Raw genomic sequence first — 24097 nt, 5'->3', positions numbered from 1 at the left:
TATTTCGTCGATGTAGCACCTTCTACCTCAGCGCGTGGCCTTCTTGACCAAGCATATAATACATCGCATACGCGTAACAATGGGGATTACAAGACAATTATCCTGGCTATTTTCGACCTATCTGCAGCATGAGTCGGAATCAAGCAGTTGGACGGAATAGTCCGCCAAAGGTCTACGGCCGTTTAGCACTTTGGTTCCTCTTGAACAAATAGTGACCGATGCCCCATCTGCGCTGCAGGTCAGACTTAGAAAATAGGATATTGAACAATATACGGACTCTTGACCACCGTTCAGCCCAAACAGCTCCTCGCAAGCCATGTAGAAGACGCGGAACCTGACGCACGCCAACAGACATGAGATTGCAGCTTGTCATTCTAGATGATGGCGCTCCTCACCGATAGAACGTCTTCTTGCCCTCCTCTGCCTCCAGCCCTTGAAGAAATGCATTCTTTCGGAGCTCTTCAATGCCTTCCGCGGTATGCAAGTCCTGGCGCTTGAGCCAGTCCCTGCATGTGCGCGCGTAGTGCTCCCCACTGAGATACCAGCTGCGCACGAGGGCGAGGTCCTCCTGAAAGTAGAGCTGGATGTTGTCGATATGACAATATCAGTACCTTACAGAATTGCGAGTGCGAAAAACATACAAGAAGATCATGCGAAGGCATTGTGCCGCCTGTTAGAACAGTCAAGCTCAAATGTGGGGTTATGCAAGACAAACGAACCGGAGAAGAAATTCTGCGCCATCCAGCCGTCATTTTCTTCGAAATGGTAGGGAGTCGTGCGATGGCAGAATATATGCACGAAAAACAGCGAGTCAGAGTTGGGACGTAACCAGGACGCCACCTTCGCCATGAGCATCTTGTAATTTTTCATATGCTCAAACATCTGACAAAAGTTACTTCGTGGCTGCACGGCACAGCAGCTGTCATGTTTACCTCGATTGACAAGATACGATCGAACCTGGTGAGAATGATCGCTTCGCCTTCAAATTGGCTATAGAGACGGACACATCACGTACGGTTTACCATTCTCAAAATCGAAGTCGTTGACATCGGCTGTAATGACCTATGAGCCCGTCAGAACTTGCCAACGGACGCATGTTAATTGCTCACCTCAATATTCGTGATTCCACGCCGCACTTTCTCCGCTTCGATATGTAGCTTCTGCGTTGCAGAGTTGGACAGCGCCGTAATGCGAGACTTCGGATATTTCTGCAGAGAGAGGTCAGCCGGCGATTACGTGCGTACTGATAATTGTACCTCAGCGAGATACAAAGTCAAGCTGCCCCAGCCTGTATCTATATCAGTAAAGGCTCTTCATATGATTTCGAGCATGATCCGTACCGCATCCAAGATCGAGTATATCCATGCCGTCCCGCACTTGTGCTTTGCGACAATAGCTATCTAACATCAGGACCTCTGCTTCCTCAAGTGTTTCTCTTCCTGTTGGGAACAGACAGCACGAGTACTTTGCGTACGGTCCCAAACAAGACAGCATGAAATTCGTTGAAATCTGCAGAGTGTTCGTTAGCATGCTTTTAGCACATGCTTGACGTATTATCAACTTTCACCTCATAATGTTGCTCATTCGCTTTCTTTGTATGATCTGCGATGCTATCTCGCGCGCGCACCCGCTCAATCCATTCCATCTTCGCAGCATGGTTGGCCTCGAATGAGCCGTGGTCGATTTCACGCAACCTCTGCCGACATAGAGCGCGTATCACAGCGCGTATAACAAAGTCTGGTATCAGACCTTTATGGCGACATGAGGTAAGTATCCCATCCTGATGTGAATGCAAAACGCTCGACTCACTTTATCCAGCAGAGCATAGCCAACTCGCAGAGTGGCATCCGTGAACGGCATGATGGCTGTTCAGTGAGAGAGCTGTTGTGCGTCATGCCTTAAATATATATGGGCTTCGAGCTTAAAGGATAGAATGTCAGCGGAAAGAGGAAATGCATCTGCTGCGTTGAGAGACTGTCAGTGCTGCCGCGATGCATTTCGCGAAGACACATCGCGGAGCACTGGTCCACGTGACCCTGTGCGTTACTCTTCTCCAAAGTTGCTCCAAAAAGGGCTCACACGAGCAGCTGCCTCTCGTTCTCTCATCTCATTTTCGCAGGTTCACCCACTCGTCTGGATGTCCATAACACGGGGATGGTCCTCATCTACTTTGCGGCATACTAGTCGAGCTCATTCTGCGGCCGCCTTTGATCGGTACAATACCATCCGTAACTTCTTCAGCTACCGTACCCCGTCATTGTCATGTTCTGGTCCTCAAACATCCCCTCAGGGGCGACAACGCGCCGTTGTAAACGTGGTCAAATTGCAGCTCCGTAATGCACACCCCAAAGCAGATCTCCGTTGGTTCTCCTTAACGGCCCGCCGAAACACGGATCGCGAGCGAAAGGAACTGGAAGAGGAGAGCACGAAACATAAAATAACGCCATCATCGAACAGTCAGGTAGATATGCACGAGGAGTATTCTCCTGAGAAAACCAACCCTCAGCAGCTCGAAAACTACTCTCGTTTCTTCCGAAGGCTTGCCAGATCTCTCCCGCATGTCCACCGACCAAGTCGAGACGACTTTCTAAACGCCGCCAATGGCTTTTGGCAACGCGCACGAGTACGCTTCAAATGGCTTACAATCAGGTCTTTTCGCAGGTACAATGCAGACGACATATCCGCATTTGTTACTTGGTTTTTCATGAGTCAGACATTATGGCTCTTTGTGGGAACGTATGTGTGCTTCCTCTGGTATGACTTGAGGATTGGCTCACATTGCTTTTGCAGGACCACTTTTTTCTCAGTCATATTTGCCGTGGCGAACAGCTTGCGTTTGCAAGGTCTGTTTTCCTTATCATGACGAGTTGAGACTTCCGTTCACGCTATGTCGAAGAATACGTCGCTCGCGCTATAAGTGACTATCTCACTGCTGAGACGGGCATCATAATAATCTTCGAGTCTGCCGTTGTGCCGAAGTGGAAGGACTCGCGTATCTCATTCAAGAATGTCTATATCATCCGTGGTCCAGCAGGCGTTGACATCGCAAAGAAGCGAAGGTCTGCTATTCAAGCGGGCCACAAGGTGGCAGCCGGCTATGATGTCAGCAACCATCCCTCATACCACGCTATCGGAGAAGAGACCGAGGAGGAACAGGTCGAAAATCATTCGGAAGATGACACGAACTACTCAATGTTCGATTTGAGCGTGGACTCGGTTGATGTCACACTTTCGTTTGCTCGATGGATGGAAGGTAGAGGTCTAGTTGTCGACGCGGTCATCAAGGGTGTCCGAGGAGTGTTAGGTGCTTGTATCTGCAATGAATGTTCTGTGCAGCAGCTCATTGGGATTCATTAGATCGGCGCGAGGTGACCTGGGATCCGGATAACCCGCCCGACCCAGCAGCGTTCCGTCATGTTGCACAACCTGGAGATTTTGAACTCGACTCGCTCCAGCTCGAGGACGTGTTGATTACTGTATACCAGCCTGGAGGGTTCCGCCCGTACACAGCATCTATTTTCCGCGCCGATATACGTACCTTTCGCAAGCAATGGCTGTTCTATGACTTCCTCTGTGCAGAAAATGTGGTCGGTCAATTCGATAATTGCCTATTCAGTTTGCACAAGCCACAAAGCATCGGAAGAACTACGGAGCAAGATCTTCGAGATGGACAATGGGCGCGCATGGTATGTTCATGTCCCCGTAATCAGGAAATGCCATTGTTCATGTCCATATTTCGTATCTAGTCTCGCTTCCGCATGGACGGTGTAAATGTTGACCATCTGCAAAGTATGACAACACAAGAAGGTCCCTTTTCCTGGATTACCACAGGCAAAGTCGACGCAGTACTTGATATCAAGTTCCCTCGTGACCCACAGGAAGATTTGCCTCTGAATGCTCTCTTAGGCGAACTCGCAGACGCGATCACAACTGCGGCGTCGTCAGTCACCACCGAACGCATCCCAGGTCAACGAGAGCTAGCAAAGCCGCCGCTCAGTGCACCATCAGACGGCGAACGTGTGGCGGAGGACGAGCCGCACGTCGTGATTGACATCGATCTGCGATTCCGGGACTTGAAGGCCGCCGTGCCGTTGTTTACGCATGATTTGAGTTATGTGAACTATGCGTTAATCAGACCTATCGTTGCGTTCATGAAGTATAAACAATTGTCTAATGTTGTTGCAAAATTATATTGACATGCACGTTCTAGTGTCAATCGGACATTGGTCCCCATCCGATGCCGAGTCATAAAGCCGCTAAACGACTTTGAGGGTTCATGGACTGTGAGTGCCCTACCTGCTATTTTCTCTTCTCAGGATGCTTACGGTTCATTTCCATAGTTATGGGAAAGTAGGTGTGATCATGGGGTTCTTTGTGCATTTCGCTTACCAATTTCTCTAGCTGGTCTCATGGATGCTATATCGGAGAAGGTAAAGTCTTTGTTCTATCTCTAAATAAGCGCCAATGCTTAGCCGCTCATGTCCATAGGTGTATGAAGCAATGGCATATCACGTCACCCAGGTCAACTTCAACCGCAGAGTAAAGGCGGTCAGTGCATGGAGCTTGCAGCTGACTGCAAGCGCAATGATATCCGCCTTGAAGACCCTCGTCGACCCGGTGGCTGCACACCTCCGTGACTTGTACAATGAAGGTATTCCACATGACGTGACGTTTCATGAGGACCCTTTACAGCATCGAGTGGCCAACCATGCGCATATCGGAGACTCTGCAGCTCATTCTGTATAACCATACATACCACATTTCTATCAAAAGTATTCTAGTACATATAAAATCCGCAAACGCTGGCAATACCGACGACATGTATCATTACAAACATTCTCCCTCGCTTAGTACGAAAATACACAGTAACATGAGTCTAGACAGAACGCGGGACAGCATATATGTTGAATCGTGAGGACAGTAGCGGACTGATGTGGAGGCCAGAGCTCAGTCATCGCGGAACTTCTTCAGCCGATCTGCGAACGTTCCGCTGAAGACCGCAAGGACGACCATGATGATTACCCAGAGGTGACCGTCGAGCACGTGCTTGGACACCGAGAAGGCGAACAACGAACTACGACGTTCGTAAGAGGCGTTGTTGACGCGAAAATGAGGGAGCTCCTACCTGACGATCGTCGGGGAGAAGACCGCCGCCAGTGACTGAGCAAACTCTGCCAGTCCGTTGGACGTCCCGAGCGACGAGGTACCGGGCGTGTGGTCCTTCGTGAGAAGCATGATGATTCTGCGCAAAAGCTGGTCGAATCTGCATCTCCGCTTTCAATGTGACTTACTTACGAAAATGCCATGGTGCCGATGCGCGAGAGGAACAGCACGAAGCTGACGGCCACCCATTCCACCGCACGTCCCTCCGGCTGGACTGCTCGCTGTGCGATCAGCGAAAGCAGCGACATGGATGCGAACGTCACCGGCCACGAGCGCATGCAGAAACGGAACATCGTCAGCGTGCCGAAGCGCCGCAAGAGCGGAGGCAGTGATAGCTTGAGAAATATTGAGACGGTGCCCATGATCGTTAGCGCTTGGCCTATCTGGGCCGGCTGGAAGGAAGAAGTAACTGAGCGCGAGTCCAGATATTGTATTGTAAGCACAGCTGCACACCTTCAGCCCAAGGCCGCCGTTCTCGACGGAGGTGTAGGATTGGAGGACAAAGACGGTGTTAAAGCAGCTTGCGACGAAGGCCAGTGCGCCGCTGGACGCGCAGACCATTAAAATGACGGGCGTGGACAGGAGGACCTTGACGCCGAGTGGCTTGGAAGGAGAATCCATAATTTCGGCCTCGTCGATCGTACTTTCCGAGGACTCTATGAGCGCAGAGTCTTCATCTAGATCCTTGAGTAGCGCAATTCTTCCCGGAAGGGTCTGCAACGCATACACGCTACCTTTAGAGTGAGCGAATAGAGCGGGAAGTCTTGCGTACCTCTTCTAAGACAAAAATAGCCAAAAATAGGGCGACTAACGCCAATAATGTTGTAATTAGGCAAGGGAGAAAGTACGGGTAGTTTCTCCAGAATGGTGTATCGAACCATCCCGGATACTCGGTAGCGGGGTTGGCAAATGTCCCCCCGATCAGAGGACTGGATAATGTTAGCGTATCGTAAGTTGCTGGCCCGGACATTCACGCACCCGAGTGCGAAGCCGACTGCAGAGACAATATCATAGAGAGGAAATGCAGTTGCCTGGTTTGTAGAGTCTGTGAGCTCGCCAACGACGGAGTGTATGGCGCTAGTGGTCGCAGAAAATCCTCCAACTAGTGTGGACAATAATGAGACGATGAGCTGACTGGCAGGAACGGTACAGGACGAACTTAGGAACTTTGTTACAAGAACCGAGGAGAATGACCGAGAGAGGCCAAATAAAAGCGTACAGACCGCAGTCAAGGCGGTCCCGGAAATGATGATCGGCTTTCTTCCATACCTGTCTTCCGGATTTATGAGCGGCGGTATTCTTACTGAAAGCACGAGTCGACAACTTACCGGACAGACGCCCCCAGGCGTATATGGTCAGGATGTGAGCTATTGACCCGGCGGATCCCTGCGTATTTTACAATCGTTCTCGATGGTCTCGGGTGAGTAATGAAATCACAAACCACTAGCCCGCTGTAGTATCCTGTGTCTGCATCATCCGACCCAACGAGTTCCGCGACGAGGAGATTGATGTACGGCATAGACTGGGTTGTTGCCAGCGGTATCATCAACTTGACTGCGTACACCACGGCGAGCTGCAATTTGGGTAGAGGGCTCGGACGCGTCGCCTTTCGGGCACTTTCAAGGAGAGAAGTGGACTCAGAATCCATGGTGGTATTGTCCTGAGCGAGAACTCGAGGCTCCTGGTCAGACATGGTGAGCAGCGAGCTTGGTAACGCGTGTTCGCACGGACCCGAGGCTTATATATCGCATTGTGGCAGTAGATGCAAGTTCGCCATCCACGCCACCGAGCACGCTCAGTACCATGCCAGATCAGTCCCGCGGCCCCGTATAACGGCCACCGCATCACGTGCACAACTATGACATCCGCGCCTAGCTCCTTGACAGGCGCCCGCCACTTGCATTGCCTTTTGCCCGCATCCGTTTATCCCCTCTTGACTACCGACCGTCATGAGCACCGCCGAGTATACTACTTCACCTCCCCCCTACCGGGGCTCTCCAGCGAGCAAGCACTCCAGTATATCGCCAGCAGATGAGGCTGCGCAGCCCCTCTTGGGAAGCCCTGCAGGCCCCAGTACAGGTCTCGCGGGCGGTATTTATGACCAACCTGCATTCGGGGACGTCCCTGACGATTTCAAGGTGCGCACGCTTCCATTTTAGCCCAACTCTTGCTCATTGAAGAACATCATAGTATGGGACCACGGTGTCCGAGAGCGTATTGGAGATTCGGAATGCATTCGTCCGAAAGGTGTACACTATCCTGTGTGAGTGGCATCTCCTAACGGCTTCTTTGAAAGGAACTGATGGTGCATTTACAGTCTGTCAGATCGTGAGTGTGCTTGTAAATTTGTGTCTATGTCATTATGAGACTAAGCTGTGGCGCTCCTAGTTGGCCACTTGCGTTGTAGCGGGCATCATCTCGCATTCACCCAGTACCATCTTCTGGGTCACAACTCAGTAAGTGTTACCACTGTTCCCGTGGGATCTACTTGTGTTCTAATTCAGATTCGTTCAGTCTGTGGTCGTTCTATGTACCTCTTTTCGGCACCCTCATCAATCTCGGTCTGCTCTTCTGGAAGCGTCACAGCCACCCAGCAAACTTTATTCTTCTCTCCACGTTCACTCTTTTTGAAGCGTTCACGCTTGGCGTCACCACTGCGTTCTTCGACAACCTGATTGTTCTGCAGGCGCTGTGAGTACCAAGACGGGCAGGTCCGCTATACTGCGCATGACTCATTCGATTCGTGCTTTTAGGCTCATCACCTTGGGTGTGTTCCTCGGTTTGACGCTCTTCACTTTACAATCCAAGGTAGTTCCCCCCGATTATTGGTCTCAGGTCATGTCGTTGACAAAGAGCTGTCTAGTATGACTTCTCCGGAATGGGTGCCTGGTTGTTCGGCGGTCTGATTGCCCTCAGTACGCTTGGGTGCTTCCTTTCCCATCATTATTGATACTCAATTTGCATGTGCATGTAGTGATGACTGGTCTCGTCGGCATCTTCGTGCCGTTCAGTCGGACGATGGACATCGTCTTTGCTGCGGGCGGTTGCCTCATCTTCAGCGGCTATGTCGTCTATGACACGTACGTCATCACTAAGCGGCTGTCTCCCGACGAATACATCCTGGCTGCGATCAGTCTCTACCTCGAGTGAGAGATCTTTGCCTTTCATATATCACCAATTGCTGACGCTTCCTTCCATGCACTCAGTTTTATCAACCTCTGTAAGCATCATTGTAATACATCTGTTGTAACTCGCAACTTAAAGTTCTCCTCGTTTGCAGTCATCAATATCCTCCGGCTCCTCAATGATACGCAGAACAACTAAGCAACGTGTGCACGTGGAAATGAGATGTTCCTGATCGATTTTTTCGGCTGTATCATTGCTGCTTATAAGTACAACTCCGCCTATTGTTATCTGTTGACTATCTTCCATTCCATGTATTATGTTCTTTTGCTGCGAATGTATGATGACAAATAATTTGACAGCGATATTGTGTCGTTCGTCATGAGTTGGACTGAAGTTCGACATCCGCCAAGGTTGGAATCACATTGAACAGGAAAGAGACGTCGACATTCCGGACAGGCCGCTTAGCGAGAAATTTGTGATCCATCGTCCGGTTTCGACGGTGTCGAGTACTTCGCGCTTCCATATTTCCTGACCTTCCTGTATCATGGGTAGCCGGTCCTGCGACACGAAGTCTAATGCAGCGGATTGTTTCGCCAGTCCAAGAGTCCCGTTGCCTTTCAGAAGTTGTCCAAGACAATTAGATCCGCTATTAAATTGAGTCTACAGATACTCCCTCCAACATCTACCACGGTGGCGATGCCCAAAAGGTTTCAGAAAAAACTGATCTCCAAGGCGTGTGGTGACTATCAACAGACCAAGGAGACATCGGCGCTTTGGCAAGATCGGCTGTTCGGCGATGAAGTCGTATGCCATCATGACCTTGATGCGCCCAGTCTTGACAGCATCAATCACTGAACGCCGCTGTCGCCGTGGCGCTTGGGCCTCCATAGTTACGGACAGCGTGTCCTGCAAGACAAGGCGGAGATCCAAACATCTCTTCACTGATCTGAGAATCAAGTATCCTGGATGATGAAGGTAAAATGAGTTGGATTAGCATTTTGCAAATATATACGTACTAAAGCCACCTCCGATGTCAAAAATAGAGCCTGCATCCACTCACTCTCAAGCAGTGTGTAGTATTGCCGTAATTGAACGTGAGGGAAGTGTGAATAGGCAGCAGAATCATGAAGACGATACATGCCGGCGTACACGGCGGGTTCTAAGCCCGACCATCGCCTAACGTCGCACGATTGAATGTGTCTGAAAACCTGAATTCAGCATAGAGAACGAGGTTCAACATAAAACCTCATTCTCGCGCGAAAAATTGAGTCATACCAATTTACGTTCCGCGACACTTGTTCTCTGAGCTATTTGCTGAATGTGGTTGGCGTTCGTTTGGGTCAGCATCTGCCAGGGTGTCCACAATACTCCCTCCCGCAGCGATATGCAGAGCCCTGGAGATATATTGTGTAGTCACACTTCAAGCAAGCGATGGCGCGACTCCACTACGAGGTCCATGAGCATACCACATGCGCTACTCATAGCGTGCCTCGCTTTGTAAAGCTCCGCTGAAGAGACACCACATCTGTCTTCTTTCTCCGCGGGCGGACTAAGGAACGCAGCTTCTTAATTTTTTCGCGGTCGACATGAATATGCTCGGGGGATTAGCGGGAAGATAAAAAAAGTATTGAGGGACACCGGGCGAAGGTCTTTTTTTTCAGCATGAGAAACAGGTTCCCGACTACGCCCTGAACGGTGAACGCATTGAGACGGTGTGCATCAGGCCTGTCACGCGAACGATGACGAAGTGATTTAGCCGACCACTTGGCGAGCACACAGATTTACCTCGCGAGAACGGCCCTGTGGATTGTCACAGTGCGGTTTTTTTGGGCCGCTGCAAATGCACTGTGGTGGTGACACTGGCCCGAATGTCGACACTTCTAAACGCCAGAATACCGGAGAGATGATGTTAAGCTGTGACGCAGGGTGCACAGCACATTTTTGGAATAAGTAAAGTTTAATCTTCCACACAAGATGAACCATAGGGTTGTCCAAAATGCTCCAAGACTTAACAAGAGTTTTCTCGTCAAAACCATGCTCGTTTTTACAAAGAATTAGTCAAGCTGAGAGCAAGAACCCGTTTGGCATAGAAGTTTTTGCTAGTTGTCGTGAGCAAAATGGGCTCTGCATCCGGTACCGGATGTGAATCACAGCCATTTTTATAAAAAAAAATAACATTGCGGAACCAATTTGATTGCGCAGCCTCCCTCTACAGAGCAAACTCGGCGGCCCGGAGCCTGTTGGCCGCGACGACGGAAGATCAGAAATTCAAGTTAATCCGATCGCTGTCTGAACCTCCCCGCCGACTGGCGGCCAAGCGCTTCCTGTAACGTCCAAGTCGTCCGTGCTCCATGTCGAGATAAACTCAGGTTAAAATATCTCTTATTGTATAAAGCTCAGTGAACAGGAAGGTATCGAACCTCAGCTTCTTGCCATCCCGCTCCGCTGATCGTTATTTATAGTTCGAACTTCGGGATTACCTTGAAGCCGTGCATCGCTCATCTCTTCGTGATGGTCCGACAAGTTCTCAAAAAGAGCTTTGATTCACGTGACTGCACGCATAAATGACCACTGCAAAGAAAGCACCATTTTCCCATGGTAAAAAGGTATCGGAAATCTAGATATTTGTGATATCTTCATTCAATTGCTGAATCTCACCATGGAGCCAATCAATGAAGAGGAAGACGTGAAACATACCTTTCTCATTGCCGTCTTCCAAAGACAACACCTTAGTAGGAAAGGCTTGAATTTCCGATTCAGCTACAATGCATTTCCTGTGACGAAAAATAGTCAATTCTTTGCTGTGGACGGCGGATTGCCGCTTCAACGTCTCTCTCGTCCTGCGCTGGATTCTCTGTTGGCACATACAGCTGCGCAGAGCCCTGGGCCGCCAAGAAATTGATATAGCAATACATCGGCCGTCGTTTGCACAGGTCGACTGCAGCCTGTGCTCTCAACAGGCGCCCCTAGAAGGCGAGAACCCGTGCACGTTCGCTGCCACGATCTGTCCTTGGCGAAAGTATTTCTGTTGGTGACATGAATACCTCGCTCTCACGGCCGTTCGTCGGCAACCGATTCCGGCATGCTTGTGCAGCATCCTGGCGACCGGTTAGGCACAACGTACCCACTCGGCTTTTTATTGCCTGACGCTGCTGCCCGCACGACAACCGAACGCAACCTCGACACCGTGAGACGCAAGTGAGTGGCGTGTTCCATCCGAATACAATTCAGACCGCAGTAAAGGCGGTCACATATACTCGACAATGGAGAAGATATGGCGATCTATGTCCCCCTCGGCGTCAGCGAGCGGCCCTTTAAAAAGGCAAGTCTTGGGTCATGTCTGACTTCCCTCTTCTTTCACCGAACTCAACATGCACTGGCTATTCTGGATAGTTCTGCACCCCTGGAAAGCACAAAATCCTGTTCAATATGAGCCTTTATCTCCAGCTGTCAGTCCGTGCCCAAGTCATGCCGGACGGCGACATACATATCCCAAAAGACGGCATTTACATGTCTTTGTGATCGCTGTGACTCTCTTGATGACTGCTGTCGGGCTGTGGCTGTTGCTGCTCTTGACTGGTTATCTTCACATCCCGACGCCAATCTTGCGCATCATGACCAAAGAGTCCAAGCTTCCGCCGCTGTACTCGAGATATCATCAGCATGAGTTGCAAATGCCCCAGCATAACCTGAGTCAGGCCGACGTACAGGGCACCAAATACCTCTGGATCTCAAACTACATCCGTGGTAAGTCGCCCGACCGATATGGATGGTTTCGGTTGATATTCACCTCTCATGAAGGGAACGGCTGGGGAAATGTCATGCAAGAATTGCTACTGAACTCATATTTGGCCTACCGCGCCAATAGATCGTTTGTAGAACTCCAGCTTGCTCGTCAAATGAAGTGTCACTCACCTTAGCCCAGGTTCGTCTTCACCAACTACACATGGACTGAAGGCGGCCCCGATTTTGCGCTGTACAACTTGAGGCCCATCCCAGCGCGGATCCCTCTTACGGCATTACTCGGCGGTAATTGTCCTGAATACCCCACTATAGCTTCTCGCAATGCTCATGAGCAATGCAGGACCGACTGTCGGTGCACCGATGCTGGCCGCACCCGACGCACCGCTGGCAGTCACCAAGGAATTTTGGGATGAGGTTTGCCCACATGCTACCGTGATCAAGGACGACGATGTTGTCACAAGCGTGGACGGCAGTCCCACTACCGCTGGCATGAAGGTCGAGAAGTGGCTCGAAAAGCTCCGCACGACTGAAGACCGCTGCGTCGAAGTCCCGAGAGACTCGTGGTCGATCTTTGATATATGGTGAGTTGTAGTGGGCTCATCATGTTTGTCCGCGGCTGATTTGACGATAGGATATTGCAGGATGCTAAACGTCTCCTCGATGAATGGCCGCCTTTCTCTCATTCACCCATCCTCACCGAGTTCGCGTGGTCGCCCCTCATAGAGCTGGCCTTCGACATGAACCGGGAAACCATCTCTCCATCATCTCCCTTGCAGCCGTATCTCTCCTCTGTCCCTCTTACGGTCAAGAGCGCAGAACGGTATGCCCGTATCCCTGGGCTGCTGGCCATCCATGTCCGGCGCGGAGACTTCGTACGGCATTGCAAGCGCCTCGCACAATGGGAAGCGAACTACGTCGCGTATAACGCGTTCCCGTCCATGCCAGACCAGCAAGACTTCCCGCCGAACACCCCTGCCCCCGCGAGGACTGAGATGTACCGCGCCCGGTGTTACCCCGAAATTGATGAGATCGTGAGAAGAATCGAAGAGATAAGGAATAGCGAGGCAGGCCAAGGCCTGCAGAACATTTACATCATGACCAACGCGCCACCCGACTGGATATATGACCTCAAGGCGGCATTGCGGCGGTCATGGGGATGGGCGGATATAGCCAGCAGCAGAGACCTGTTACTCAATCAGGAACAGGGGTATGTGAAACAGGCCATTGACATGCTGATCGGCCAAAGAGCGCAAGTTTTCATCGGCAATCCGGTACGGGAGCTATTTTTGTAATTGTGTTCCAACGTCTGAAGAAACTATACACAGTTCTCCTCCCTGTCTGGGCAAGTCAACATGCTACGAATGGCAAACGGCTTTTCCCCAGAGTCATGTAGACTTTGGTGAGACCGAGTGTTTACTGGCATTGCGCAAAGGTCTGTTGCTTCAGTCAATGTCGGTGCTTGTGGCAATTCGTGCGATGCTGTATGTCGGAGAACACGCGAAGACTGGCTACGATAAATTCATGAGTAATCGCTTCATGCTTGTATATGTATTTCTGCCATCCTGAGGTTTTGCTATCTCAAGAGGAGAGTTTAGGAGCTCACGTTACCCGTCATGATAAAGCTCATGTACACTCTATATGTATCCAAATAGCGATTATTAGAAAGCCATGGTCCATGATTTACGATAGACCGCATCATCAGAGTGCCACGGGGGCACGGTCACGAAGTGAGGTTAGCCTCGATATAGGCAGCAAACCTGTCCGCAACACTGTCCTCGCTCCAGTCCATGGTACCCTTTTCCGTAGTCCCGAGCGTGATCACTTTCTTATGGACAGTCACGAACTGCCGTTTGAGCCGTTGCAGCTCTGAGAGCGTGATATTGCGGGCAGGGAGGATCAGACGAGGCCTCAGCGACGCACCGAGGGAAAGTGTGACGGGCCCGCCGGCGCCTTGCAGCGCAGCCTGCTCTGCCATGATCGCGGCAACCATCGCGGCGGCTGTGCTCTCCAGCGTTCGCAGCGCGTCGGTTGGAGCCTTGGGAACCTGGATGATAGTGATGTATCTGCTGTGAACTACCATTGTGATGGGAAAAGGGCAGTACGCACAGCTTGGGTGCCGGCGTTCGGCGGCTTGACTATGCCTGCAGTAATCACTTTCCATATCTCGTCGGCAGGTACGTCCTCATCTGTCCATGGCACGGTCATCAGGGGCGAGTCCCACCGCACCATCGACGACGGCTCTTCAAATCGGAGTAGCAAGTTGTCTAGACTGATAAAATATCAGTGAAGGCCGTCCTTTCTCCAAGGACGTATGCTCACATCTCCGGCGCATAAGCATGGCCATCTTCACGGGCGGCATTCCACTCTTTGCACAACTCCGGAGTCGCCACGACGAACACCTACTTCGCTCCAATCAGTTCAGACGGCACCTTCCGCCCTTCTGTGTCACGTAGACTTACAGTGCACACTCTGAGCTTCGCCTCGCGGGCTGCGCAATACATTTGATACCGGAAGCCCTTGATGTAGTTCATCGCATCCACGATCAGAATTGTATCCTGTCTCAATTGTCGCTGGATCGCCGTGAAGAGAGCGGCACGCGCAGGCTTCTCTGCTCTGCCGTCTTTATGTACAGGGTGAGCCGCACTACGCATCTCGCGTGAAAGGGGCTACATACCGCTGTACACATGTCGCTCAATGTTAAGCTCGTCATCAGAGAGCACGGACACCTTCAGCCTAGGTCCAGCGTAGTTTGGGTCTTGTAGACGAGCCTGCAAATGTGCTTTGATCTGTTCGGCCCTTCTTGTTTTTCCAGAAGACGGGTAGCCGGAGATCGTGATGAGTGCCATTCTCGGGTTGCTTTACTTCCTTTAATTTGCGATACTCCAGTGATATTGTTGATAGGGCTGTATAAATGTTCAAACCGTGACAGATGGGGGTAGGAAATTGTGTCGGACCGCGGTTGATGAGGCTCTGGCACACAAGGTACAATACAAACAGCCTTGGCCGGACAGTCGGACACCATTCAGCGCATTCAGCGCAACAGAAAACGTTTCGGCGCAAGTACGTACGATTTCTGGTACTAACTACCAGCGCCCATCCAACGACATTTGCGCTACAAGCTGTATTGCAATGCAGCTGCACTCAGGAAAGTCATAACAGAACACAATTGCAATGTATTCATCACAATTATATTGCTATCCTTACAAAATACACATCTTTATTCTACTCTACGATCCACCCAGTTCCCTCAAACACAAGGCTATCATCAGGAAGAGGAGGGTTTCCAAAAATTGCTGGAGGCCGAAGCCAACAGACGTGTTCGGATGTGTAATTTGCAATCAGCAAAAGACTGTGCCTCGGTATGGACCTCACTGGCGACAGTACGTGCCCGAGCACAAGAATGAAGAACGAAACTGTGGCGCGAAGGCATATGAGGAAGATTCGCAGTGCGCACGGACCACTTTAGGGCAGGCTCGCGTGATGGCCGGAAGCTTAATCGACTATTTAGAGGCAGACGCGTCTTGGGATTACGCTGCGAAAGTTCTGCAATGTCTCATAATTCTGGCCTTTCAACCTACCGCGACGAGGCGCATATGTTTTCACTGACTTGAACATTCCATTCACAGTCCCGGTCCGTGGTTTCAAAACGTACAGCATACGAGTCTACGAAAAGGCTGGATGTGCCATCCGAGAACGCTTCCTAGAATCCGACTCGTACTTTTCCCCGGCCGCTGTTCATTTAGCAGAGCCTGCAGGCCATTTCCTTCTTACCATCGGCGTCGATCTCGCATTTCCACCTGTGAAGGTAGATGCCGCCATCGATGGACTAAGTATTCGATTCAGAGATACCATAACAAACTGCATGGCGTCCTAGACCGACCCAGGTCTACAATCGTTGATGTTGATTTCATAGCTCTTGACAACGATAGACGAAACTAGCCGAGCTGACCCGCCAGGCGTCCTCTGAGTCCGAGGTATCATGGAATGGCTTGCAGTCATCCGCCAGCTTATTCCTCATTCGCGAGTACGTCTCAAAAGGACTGTTCCGCCAGCATCGATTTCTCGATGACCTCGCGAAATAATTGTCCAAGGATGAAGTCCGTGCTACATACGCGTGTATCAGAGTCGAGCGATCTATGGTAGTACCTCCGATGTACATTAACGGATCTCTTACTCCTTCACAAGCGTGCATCATGATATACGGGGCCGTTCGGGTGACGACGGCGGAGAGTCTAATTGGCTCAGTTAGGTTTTCCCGTGAAGGGGTAAGAACATAGCGTTATCCTGCTCCCTCCCCGTTGTACCCTCTTCTCCTCCCCCCGTTCGTCGACCCCATGTTCACCACCACACAATCTCCGTTGCTGTGCGACGGTCTCGAACGCCGCTATGGGCGTCTTGTTCAGGGACGGAGACCCTTATTCTCACGCACAATTGAACCGAGCGCGACGACCCGAAGGGGACAAGCACACGCCTGACAATTCTGAGCAATAGCCTTCGCGACCTTTCTCTTGTCGACCTACTGCCTACTGCCACCGCCCGCGCCAGCCTCCAGGGCTTGTCAGCATGGCCGCCGCCGATCCTGCAGATCAACCCGTTGCTCTCCAGGTGATTCTGCCTGCCCGGCCTGAGGCGAGATCGAAGCTAACTCATCACTTGTCGCCGCAGCCCCCGGAACCAAGCGGCCAGAGCACGGACGCCACCACTGAACGCATGCATCAGCCTAAGCAGGAGCATGAGATCAAGGGAATCGCTGTCGTGGATGGTGAGGGTCTGGCGCAGACCTCTCCTGCCAGCGGACAGAGTTCAGAACACACTGATGTCACCCAGGACGGTGCGACCACATCCCCACACCACTCGTTAATCAGCAGCACTGCAGTGCAGGCAACATCACTCTCGGCTGGGCCGTCTTCTTCCTCGAGCCCCGCGTCAGCGACATTGACATCGCCTGCTCCCTCATCTCTGGAGAAGCATGTAGAGGAGAAGAAAGAGAAGGAGCAGAGTAGCCCATCCACTTCCTCCATCGCGATGCCAACGAGCAAGCGCCGCAAAGAGACGCACGCAGTCTCCGAGGAAGGCCACACAGCTTCCAGTAAAAGCGAGCGGCGCTCGTCTCTGCGTTCTGGTCGAGCATCGCTCAAGCGAGTCAAGAAGACGTTCTTGTCGAAACTTGCCCGCATTTGCTTTCCATGTGGAAGGTTGTCCGGACGCGATCATGAAATCGACTTGGACGAGGGAGTGACTCGTGTCGTAGTAGGGGAGAAGCAGAAGGAGGCAGAGACACAGCAAGACACGCAGGAGTCCTCCACGTCTTCCTCAGGTATACATGCTTTCTACTATAACTATGTGCGACTCACGCATGAATAACAGTGATACAACCGCCTGGTCATCCTTTATCCATTACACTCCCGGACAAGTCGGTTGACGCGGACGTGATCGTACCGCCCACTCCGTCGAAACTCCTCCCTCGCTCAGAGACGGATGGGCTGACTTCGGGAGCCGTGCAGCCTCCCGGATCGACTGGACACGACGTCACAATAGAGCATATCCACACCCATACACATGCAAGTGACTCCGGCGAAGAATCGGACGGCTCGTTCACAGAAGAAGATGCGCTGAGGGAGATTATACAAGTGAACCTCGAGGCTGAGGAGCGGATGCTTATCCAAAAAGGAGGCGTCGGAGTGCCCTTTGATTCTGTAAGTGACATCTTTCCTGATGCTGCGTTCACTGCTGAGCCCCGCTTATCATCGCCACTAGGATGGGATCCCATGCCCTCTATTACCACCCATCGCTCCACAGTATGTCGGGCGGAAATGTCTTGTGCTGGATCTAGACGAGACACTGGTACACAGCAGTCTCAAGGTGAGTCTTATGTCCAAACAGCATCTGCAAAGCGCGATTTTACGCTGTTTTATCTATTTCAGCCTATAGCGTCATCAGACTATATCGTGCCAGTGGAGATTGAGTCCTTTTGGCACAATTTCTATGTGCTCAAGCGGCCGGGCGTAGATACGTTCTTGAAGAGGATGGGCGAGGTTTACGAGGTGGTTGTGTTCACCGCGAGTCTAGCCAAGGTGCGTATCGTTTTGTTCGCGCTCTCACCCCCGCTTGCCATCGTATCTTCCATCTGCGCCCCTATTCACGTTCTGCATCCTGCATCACGCATTGCCACGCTGCATTCGCTGTCGTGCCTCAGTATGCCGATCCGGTCCTAGACAGACTTGATCCCGACCGTGCGGTCGCGCATCGACTGTTCCGCGAGAGCTGTTACAACCATCGTGGCAACTACGTAAAGGTCAGCTGAGCCCAATTTTTCTGTCGTATATGCGGATAACACGGTCGGACTCCCGCAGGATTTGTCACAATTAGGCCGGCCAGTATCAGAAACGATCATCATAGACAACTCGCCGGCGTCGTACATCTTTCACCCGCACAACGCGGTACCAATCTCGTCGTGGTTCAACGATCCGCACGATACAGAGTTGGCCGATCTCTGTCCTTTCCTCGAGGACTTGGGCACTGCATCGGGCGACATGAGGGGCATTCTCAACACCATCATATAGCTACCGTCCATAGACGCCATCTTTTGCGCTGGTTCCTAAACCCAATGTCGTCCGTTATCGTGGTACCACTAGTTCAGGCCGCATATGGCCGATTCGTCAAGGTGCCGTCGGTCGATCGATGCGATACACCACTCCCGTTCGGTAGGCTTGCTCTGCTGCTCCATCTGACGACCGAGCGTTCCTCGTCTCCTCTTCTTCTCCGCGGACTCGGTGACCTCACGCAGCTGACACCGTCCCCCGATACCCTGCATGCATGTAAGCACCATCACTCCTTACGTTAGCGTGTGAGAACGTGTCACTAATCAGCCATTGTTCCATGCGTACTCATCACGGATTGCTCCTTATCTCCCCCCTAGGATTCCCGCCACAGGCATTCTACAAACACTCTTACAGTGCCCCTTACATTCGCTTGAAATACCACAATCCTTTGGAAGTGCGCTTTTTCCCCACATGGAATATGAACATTCGCTGACGGTGATCTGTCCCGCAGACCTACGTCGTAATCATTTATATGCGTTATACCCTGTGCTCGTCGGCCCCTCATGCAGTATTGCTGTCGCGTCCCCTGTTGCTCATGTGCTCATCCATACTATACATGACATCTGTCCTGCGTGCCCACAGCTCAGCGTGTGCCTCATTATGTCATGCTTTCCGGGCGTGTGATTACACGGTCAGTCTCCGTTCTGGCGGCTCTGGCTGGACATTGCCCAGATATAGCTGCCCACCCGGTCGGCTCCTGTGAATATCTGAGCGCAGCAAGTTACGGTATCCCCGTGGCGAAGTTGAATGTGCCACAGGACCACTCCAATTGCACATTGACCCTTGGAACAATCAGCATTATGGGAGTTGTCGGTATATTTACCCATTCTGTCAACGTCAGCGGCGCAGCCTCGCCCACTCAGCTTCACACCATTAATGGAAACGCTTATAACCGTCGAAGTTCTGCGCACTGCGATTTCAAATCTCGAGTACATTGTTACTTATATCCCGCGAGGCGGGCTCTTCGGCTTGCCGTACACATGCTTTCCCCCCTTGCCGCCCTCTACCTCTCCCCTGCAAATATTGGCACAGACATTTACACTCTCGATCACATTAATAATTATGAGGCCGCGTTCGCGCTTCACTGGCTACGCTTGCCGCCCTTTGCCTCCCCGACCTCGTCTTCCCACGGGCTGAAGGCAGGCTTCCTCATCCGCGGCAGCGACTGCAGCCACGACAACCCCGGTGGCAACAGTGTCCTGCTCGACCCCGCACCCGGCGACGTGCGCTGCGCAGCAATTGCATGGACATGTGACGGTGACGATGGCATGCTCGCAAGAGAGACCTCGCTGAGGGTCGGCAGGCGCTCGAGGCTGGTGTTCGACGAGCTCCCCAACGCGCGCTGCAGTGCCTCTCGCTCTGCCGGTGAAGGCGCGAACGCACGGTGCATCGAGAAGGACGAGAAGAGCGAGTCGGGCTGGGAGGCGAGCGACGGGGCATTACCAGGTAAGTCAAACACGGCGGACACCGCATTCTTGGGTTTGGATTTGAAGAGCCCGAGTGAGGGCGGGTGAGAGAGCGTAGGCAGTGAAGTCTTGTTCAGGCGGAAGACCTCCGCCTCGGGGTTCAGACCCTTCTTTTCTCTGTCCTTTTCCTTCGGACCCACAGAGTGCCACCGCCGATGCGCCGCGCTCGCCTTATTTTCCGCCTCCTGCTCGTTCACCTGCGGTACGTGCTGCGGGTCGGAGATCGTGCGCCCCGCGGTGGGCATGAGCGGGCGCGGGGCCTCGAGCGAGTCGCCAGTCAGTCGACGGCGCGCCACGAGAGGCGGCGGGCGGATCTCGAAGGGATCCTCCTGATCGATGCCGTCGAACGAAGGATTCGTGATGCTCGTCGGGCTCGAGTGGACGTAATCCGTGCGTGCGCGCCAGTTGGGCTCGAGCACGTCGTCCTCCTCTGTGTGAAGCGCGCTGGATCCCGAACCTAGTTCTGCAATGTCGTCCATGCTCGCACCGCGCTCGAGCGAGCTGATAAGGCTTGACGGGATGAGCGACGTGCTGCGGGGCGAGATCGCATCCCCGCCGAAAAGCAAATCGTGGTCATTGTCTGCGAAGGGCGAGAAACGTGTAGCGTGTGACGGTCCGGAGGACAGCGAGCTCGAAGCCTTGTCATCGAGAAGCGAGAAGCCATTGGTGGGCAGCAAGACGTCTCCGTTAGCTTGGCCGCCGGTGCTGGACCGAAAGCGGTCGCGGAAGTTGGAGATACCGCTGAGGGAGAGCGTCTTTGGCCGTGGAGAGACTGCCAAATGCTGCTGCGATACAAGCGCATCCGGTGCACGATTCGAAGCCTGAAGTAGCCGAGGCGAAACCTGAGTGGATTGCGAGAATATTTCAATACCAGCAGAGAAATCAGTGTTGATCTGTGCGTGTGTATCCTGTTCTTGCAACGAGCTGAAGCCGGTAATAGGTGACCAGGGAGCCTGCGCAGCCTCCTCAACAGCAGGAGCCACATGCAGCGGGAAGAATGACCTGTCCTGTTTCCTGAGCTCCGCCTGCTCCCGCGCACCTCTTAACCGCTCCTCTTCCTGCCCAATCTTCTCCTCCAGCTCCTTAGCACGCGCGGTCAATGCCACAATCACATCTTCTGCAACTTTGATCTCTTTCCTCTTAGCCGCAACCTCCTCTGCTATCTCCCTCTTTGCACACCCGCCATCGTCCTTTGCCCTTGCAGCTGCCATCTCATCCTCCCGCATCCGCTCTCTCAGCGCCCCGATCTCCTTGTCGAGCCGCTCGACCCTTCGGCTCGCGCTGTCCCGTGCGCCCTCTGCTGCACGCAGCCGCTTCTCTGCATCGCGCCGCCCGCCCTCTGCGGCACGCTTCTCGTCGTCGAGTGTCTTCGTGCGGCTCTTGAGCTCAGCACGTGCCGCATCTTCGGTGCGCTTGCGCTCGCGCTGCGCATCAAGGTCACCCTGAATCGTCGCGTGCGACGCTGCCGCGGCCGCGCGCACGTCCGAAAGCTGCGTGTGCACGTCGAGTACCGCTGTCTTGGAGTGGGTGATCTGCCGCAGGATCTCGGCGATCACGGGAGACTGGTCGAAGAGCGAAGTGGACGAGGGCGAGTATGTCAGGCTGGGAGAGGGGCTGAGCCGGAGTGAGTCGGTGGCGACGCAGGTGGAAGGCTGTGCTGGGTTGTGGTTTTGCCGTGAGCTACAACTGCGGTCGCGTCTGGAAGGTGTCGTGGAGTGCCGCGGCGCGTGCAAGGGTAGGGAGGCGGACTTGGGCAACGGTGGCGGAGTGGTGCTCCGCGTCGAGTTGCTTACCGTTCGTTGCGTCGAGCGCTCTGTGCCCCTGAGCTTTGATGTCGAATCCGTGTTAGGTAAATGCAATGAAGTCGATGTAGATGACGTCGTGAATGGTAATCCTGGATGGTGTCTCAAGCCCACGAACAATCAACGTACTCAGCAATGCTTACCGTCATAGCTCTCCAGACTGTCGAGTGCCTTGACATCGAGTATACCTGAGTTGAGCCGCTCTGCGTCTTTCGCGTTAGTGATCGCATCGTGACACCACGCGTGTAAAGTCCCGCCACGCCACCACCTGCCAAAAGCACCAATGAACCACGAGTCGTTGACGGTCGAGGGCAAGCCCTCTATGCGCATACCACGAGATGGCGGTGGTCCGTTGGGATATACGGCGGCGATGGTGCAGATGCCGAGGCTGTGGAAGACATGCTTCGGTGTGCGTAGCGAGATCGAAGCGCGATTGACGAAGTGGAACGGCGAATGCGTGTCGTAGTCGCGGCCGGGCTTGGGAGCGACGGATGGCAATCGACGGGAGACGGTGTAGAGTAAACCGGTGCGCTTGGGGTCTGCGAGATCGTCCTGGGAGGTGTCGTCGAGGCGAGTAAGATGCTGGCGGAAAGATTGCTCGGTAAGGTATGCGCGGAAGGACGTCTCCGAAGGGTTGGTGAGGTAGGCTGATGGTGGCGAATGGTCGTATGCAATGGCGGGCAATGAGAAGAACGTAAACCAGGCAGCAAAGGTACAATCAACTCGTGCAATGACGTCGAAGAAATGAAAGAACGCACCCAAGACGAGAACAACAATGACAAAGATTGTGGCGAAGAAGACAGTGCGCATGTCGACCTTGCGGAGGAACATGCCTACGGAGAGACTAGGATGCCCGCCATAGAGCATGGCGCTGAGCCCACCCAGGACCATGGAGAGGGCGGAAAGGAGGGCACGCCTCCGGTCTGAATGGCGGCCGTTGCGGGCTAGGGTGCCTGTCGGCGGTGCAGGGACGGACTTATGTATGGAGTGGGAGGCCGACACTGTTGCTGGGGGACTGCGCGGTGCGTCCCCTGCGAGCGATGGTGGTGGATGTCGCGGACAGCGGTGGCGACAAAAAGGCGGAAAATGACGAGAAACGGTCGAGAAAAGGACAGGATTATTCAAGCGGAAAACGACGCGCAAAGCCACAGTGGGCGCCTATGCGAGCGGCCACGAAAGCTGACCAATCACGGCTCGGTCCCGCCTCTTCCGGTCTCCCTCCTCACTGCTTTCTCCATCGTTTCACTCGATATCTCATCTGCGGTGATGACCACTAGCTGCATCTGTTGAAATGCTCGCCGCATTGCCACTTACTGATGCACCTGCCATCGATTTATCCATCCTGATGAGAACCACATCCGAGATTTCAGCTCCATCTGGTGTTCACGGGTTTTCTACCTCTTGCCCACCTTCTCTTCCGAGACACGCTGTGCTTCGCGTTATCTCGCTCGAGCCACCCTCGCGGATCCTTCCCCAGAGCCCTTGACATGGTCAACACAATCACATCGCGCGATGGCGTCTCATTTCGACGGAGTTCAAGTTACATTTGATGGTCTCAGCTGTCTTGTGTCTCCACTGCCACCTGTGTTGAGTTCTGTCCCATATCGGCTTCTCTTGGTGACTCGGCCGGCGTGTGTGGTGACTCTTGCCTTCTAGCGGATCATAGGACCCGCTATCCATTCATTCTCTTCCTTCGGGTCCACGATACTCGGTAATGAAGTCAGACGATCGATGTTCCATCCGAGCGTCTCCCATATCTGGGCATCTTCTGGGCATCGAGCTCCTGCTATCCGCCGGCAAGCCGTCCCATCGGTATGATTCATTTTTTCGCATCGACACTTCGATGGTAGATATGCCCAATGTAAGCTGTCTCTTCTACGGGAAGGATTCAGAGATACATGTGGGCACAGTAGTAATAGTTGTGGGCGCCCGCGACGGATAACGCGATATAGTAGGTCTATCCTCAAGATTTGTGGCTACCGAAGGTTTATGTAACACCGTCGAGCTTCCAGCGTTGCTACGAATGCTACAGCTAATCGTGAGCATTGCGTTCTTATGCGTGCTGTGTTGTACATTTTCGTTTACTATGGTTGATCAATGTTAATAATAGACAACGTGAGTTCCTACGGACCTGTTTCAGGTAGTGGCTCGAGAAGCTCCGGCTGGCGCCGGTTGCAGACAGAGGTAACGCTGT

The 24097-nt window shown here is 52.8% G+C and overlaps 9 protein-coding genes across 9 annotated transcripts; 5 read left to right on the top strand and 4 right to left on the bottom strand.

Moving 5' to 3' along the window:
- Positions 1-66: 66 nt before the first annotated feature.
- Positions 67-1860, bottom strand: LAESUDRAFT_672245 (S-adenosyl-L-methionine-dependent methyltransferase; the record flags this gene model as incomplete). The annotated part of the gene is made up of 12 exons (XM_040905490.1): positions 67-227; positions 278-334; positions 396-580; positions 642-670; positions 720-882; positions 933-957; positions 1016-1062; positions 1110-1208; positions 1257-1288; positions 1341-1509; positions 1568-1749; positions 1806-1860. 12 exons carry the CDS (start codon positions 1858-1860, stop codon positions 173-175), a joined length of 1098 nt encoding a protein of 365 aa, XP_040768500.1. The 3' UTR covers positions 67-172.
- A 607-nt stretch (positions 1861-2467) lies between these two features.
- Positions 2468-4746, top strand: LAESUDRAFT_643365 (mitochondrial distribution and morphology protein family 31/32; the record flags this gene model as incomplete). Its single annotated transcript, XM_040903785.1, has 9 exons — positions 2468-2736; positions 2791-2843; positions 2897-3304; positions 3358-3686; positions 3747-4156; positions 4211-4283; positions 4341-4350; positions 4402-4430; positions 4489-4746. The coding sequence occupies 9 exons, from the start codon at positions 2468-2470 to the stop codon at positions 4744-4746; spliced, it is 1839 nt and encodes a 612-aa protein (XP_040768499.1).
- A 207-nt stretch (positions 4747-4953) lies between these two features.
- Positions 4954-6897, bottom strand: LAESUDRAFT_672239 (MFS general substrate transporter; the record flags this gene model as incomplete). Its single annotated transcript, XM_040905489.1, has 9 exons — positions 6605-6897; positions 6492-6549; positions 6323-6436; positions 6142-6265; positions 5936-6092; positions 5617-5877; positions 5296-5555; positions 5126-5242; positions 4954-5074 (listed from the first exon to the last, which is right to left on the bottom strand). Coding segments are annotated over exons 1-9 (1464 nt in total), but the record flags the coding sequence as incomplete, so codon positions are not given.
- A 215-nt stretch (positions 6898-7112) lies between these two features.
- Positions 7113-8313, top strand: LAESUDRAFT_643261 (UPF0005-domain-containing protein; the record flags this gene model as incomplete). The annotated part of the gene is made up of 8 exons (XM_040903774.1): positions 7113-7301; positions 7354-7426; positions 7481-7491; positions 7552-7619; positions 7678-7854; positions 7917-7971; positions 8027-8078; positions 8138-8313. 8 exons carry the CDS (start codon positions 7113-7115, stop codon positions 8311-8313), a joined length of 801 nt encoding a protein of 266 aa, XP_040768497.1.
- A 3336-nt stretch (positions 8314-11649) lies between these two features.
- Positions 11650-13712, top strand: LAESUDRAFT_721130 (uncharacterized protein). The gene is made up of 6 exons (XM_040907957.1): positions 11650-12036; positions 12091-12160; positions 12215-12318; positions 12374-12614; positions 12665-13304; positions 13359-13712. Exons 1-6 carry the CDS (start codon positions 11829-11831, stop codon positions 13434-13436), a joined length of 1341 nt encoding a protein of 446 aa, XP_040768496.1. The 5' UTR covers positions 11650-11828; the 3' UTR covers positions 13437-13712.
- Positions 13713-13762: 50 nt separating this feature from the next.
- LAESUDRAFT_672229 (chromatin associated protein KTI12) lies at positions 13763-15019 on the bottom strand (the record flags this gene model as incomplete). The annotated part of the gene is made up of 5 exons (XM_040905488.1): positions 14708-15019; positions 14493-14653; positions 14353-14432; positions 14140-14302; positions 13763-14077 (listed from the first exon to the last, which is right to left on the bottom strand). Coding segments are annotated over exons 1-5 (891 nt in total), but the record flags the coding sequence as incomplete, so codon positions are not given.
- A 1577-nt stretch (positions 15020-16596) lies between these two features.
- Positions 16597-18596, top strand: LAESUDRAFT_755427 (NIF-domain-containing protein; the record flags this gene model as incomplete). Its single annotated transcript, XM_040912023.1, has 6 exons — positions 16597-17350; positions 17401-17729; positions 17791-17895; positions 17958-18149; positions 18230-18328; positions 18387-18596. The coding sequence occupies 6 exons, from the start codon at positions 16597-16599 to the stop codon at positions 18594-18596; spliced, it is 1689 nt and encodes a 562-aa protein (XP_040768494.1).
- Positions 18479-19496, top strand: LAESUDRAFT_347823 (uncharacterized protein). Its single transcript, XM_040902115.1, has 3 exons — positions 18479-18851; positions 18967-19029; positions 19087-19496. Exons 1-3 carry the CDS (start codon positions 18641-18643, stop codon positions 19257-19259), a joined length of 447 nt encoding a protein of 148 aa, XP_040768493.1. The 5' UTR covers positions 18479-18640; the 3' UTR covers positions 19260-19496.
- On the bottom strand, positions 19473-23132 carry LAESUDRAFT_672224 (uncharacterized protein). The gene is made up of 3 exons (XM_040905487.1): positions 22662-23132; positions 22047-22550; positions 19473-21995 (listed from the first exon to the last, which is right to left on the bottom strand). Exons 1-3 carry the CDS (start codon positions 22792-22794, stop codon positions 19717-19719), a joined length of 2916 nt encoding a protein of 971 aa, XP_040768492.1. The 5' UTR covers positions 22795-23132; the 3' UTR covers positions 19473-19716.
- Positions 23133-24097: the final 965 nt, after the last annotated feature.

Source organism: Laetiporus sulphureus, assembly GCF_001632365.1.
Source record: "Laetiporus sulphureus 93-53 unplaced genomic scaffold LAESUscaffold_4, whole genome shotgun sequence".
Lineage (NCBI taxonomy): Eukaryota > Fungi > Basidiomycota > Agaricomycetes > Polyporales > Laetiporaceae > Laetiporus > Laetiporus sulphureus.
Note: the sequence above shows the minus strand (reverse complement) of the source record. Positions and strands in the feature narration are given on the sequence as shown.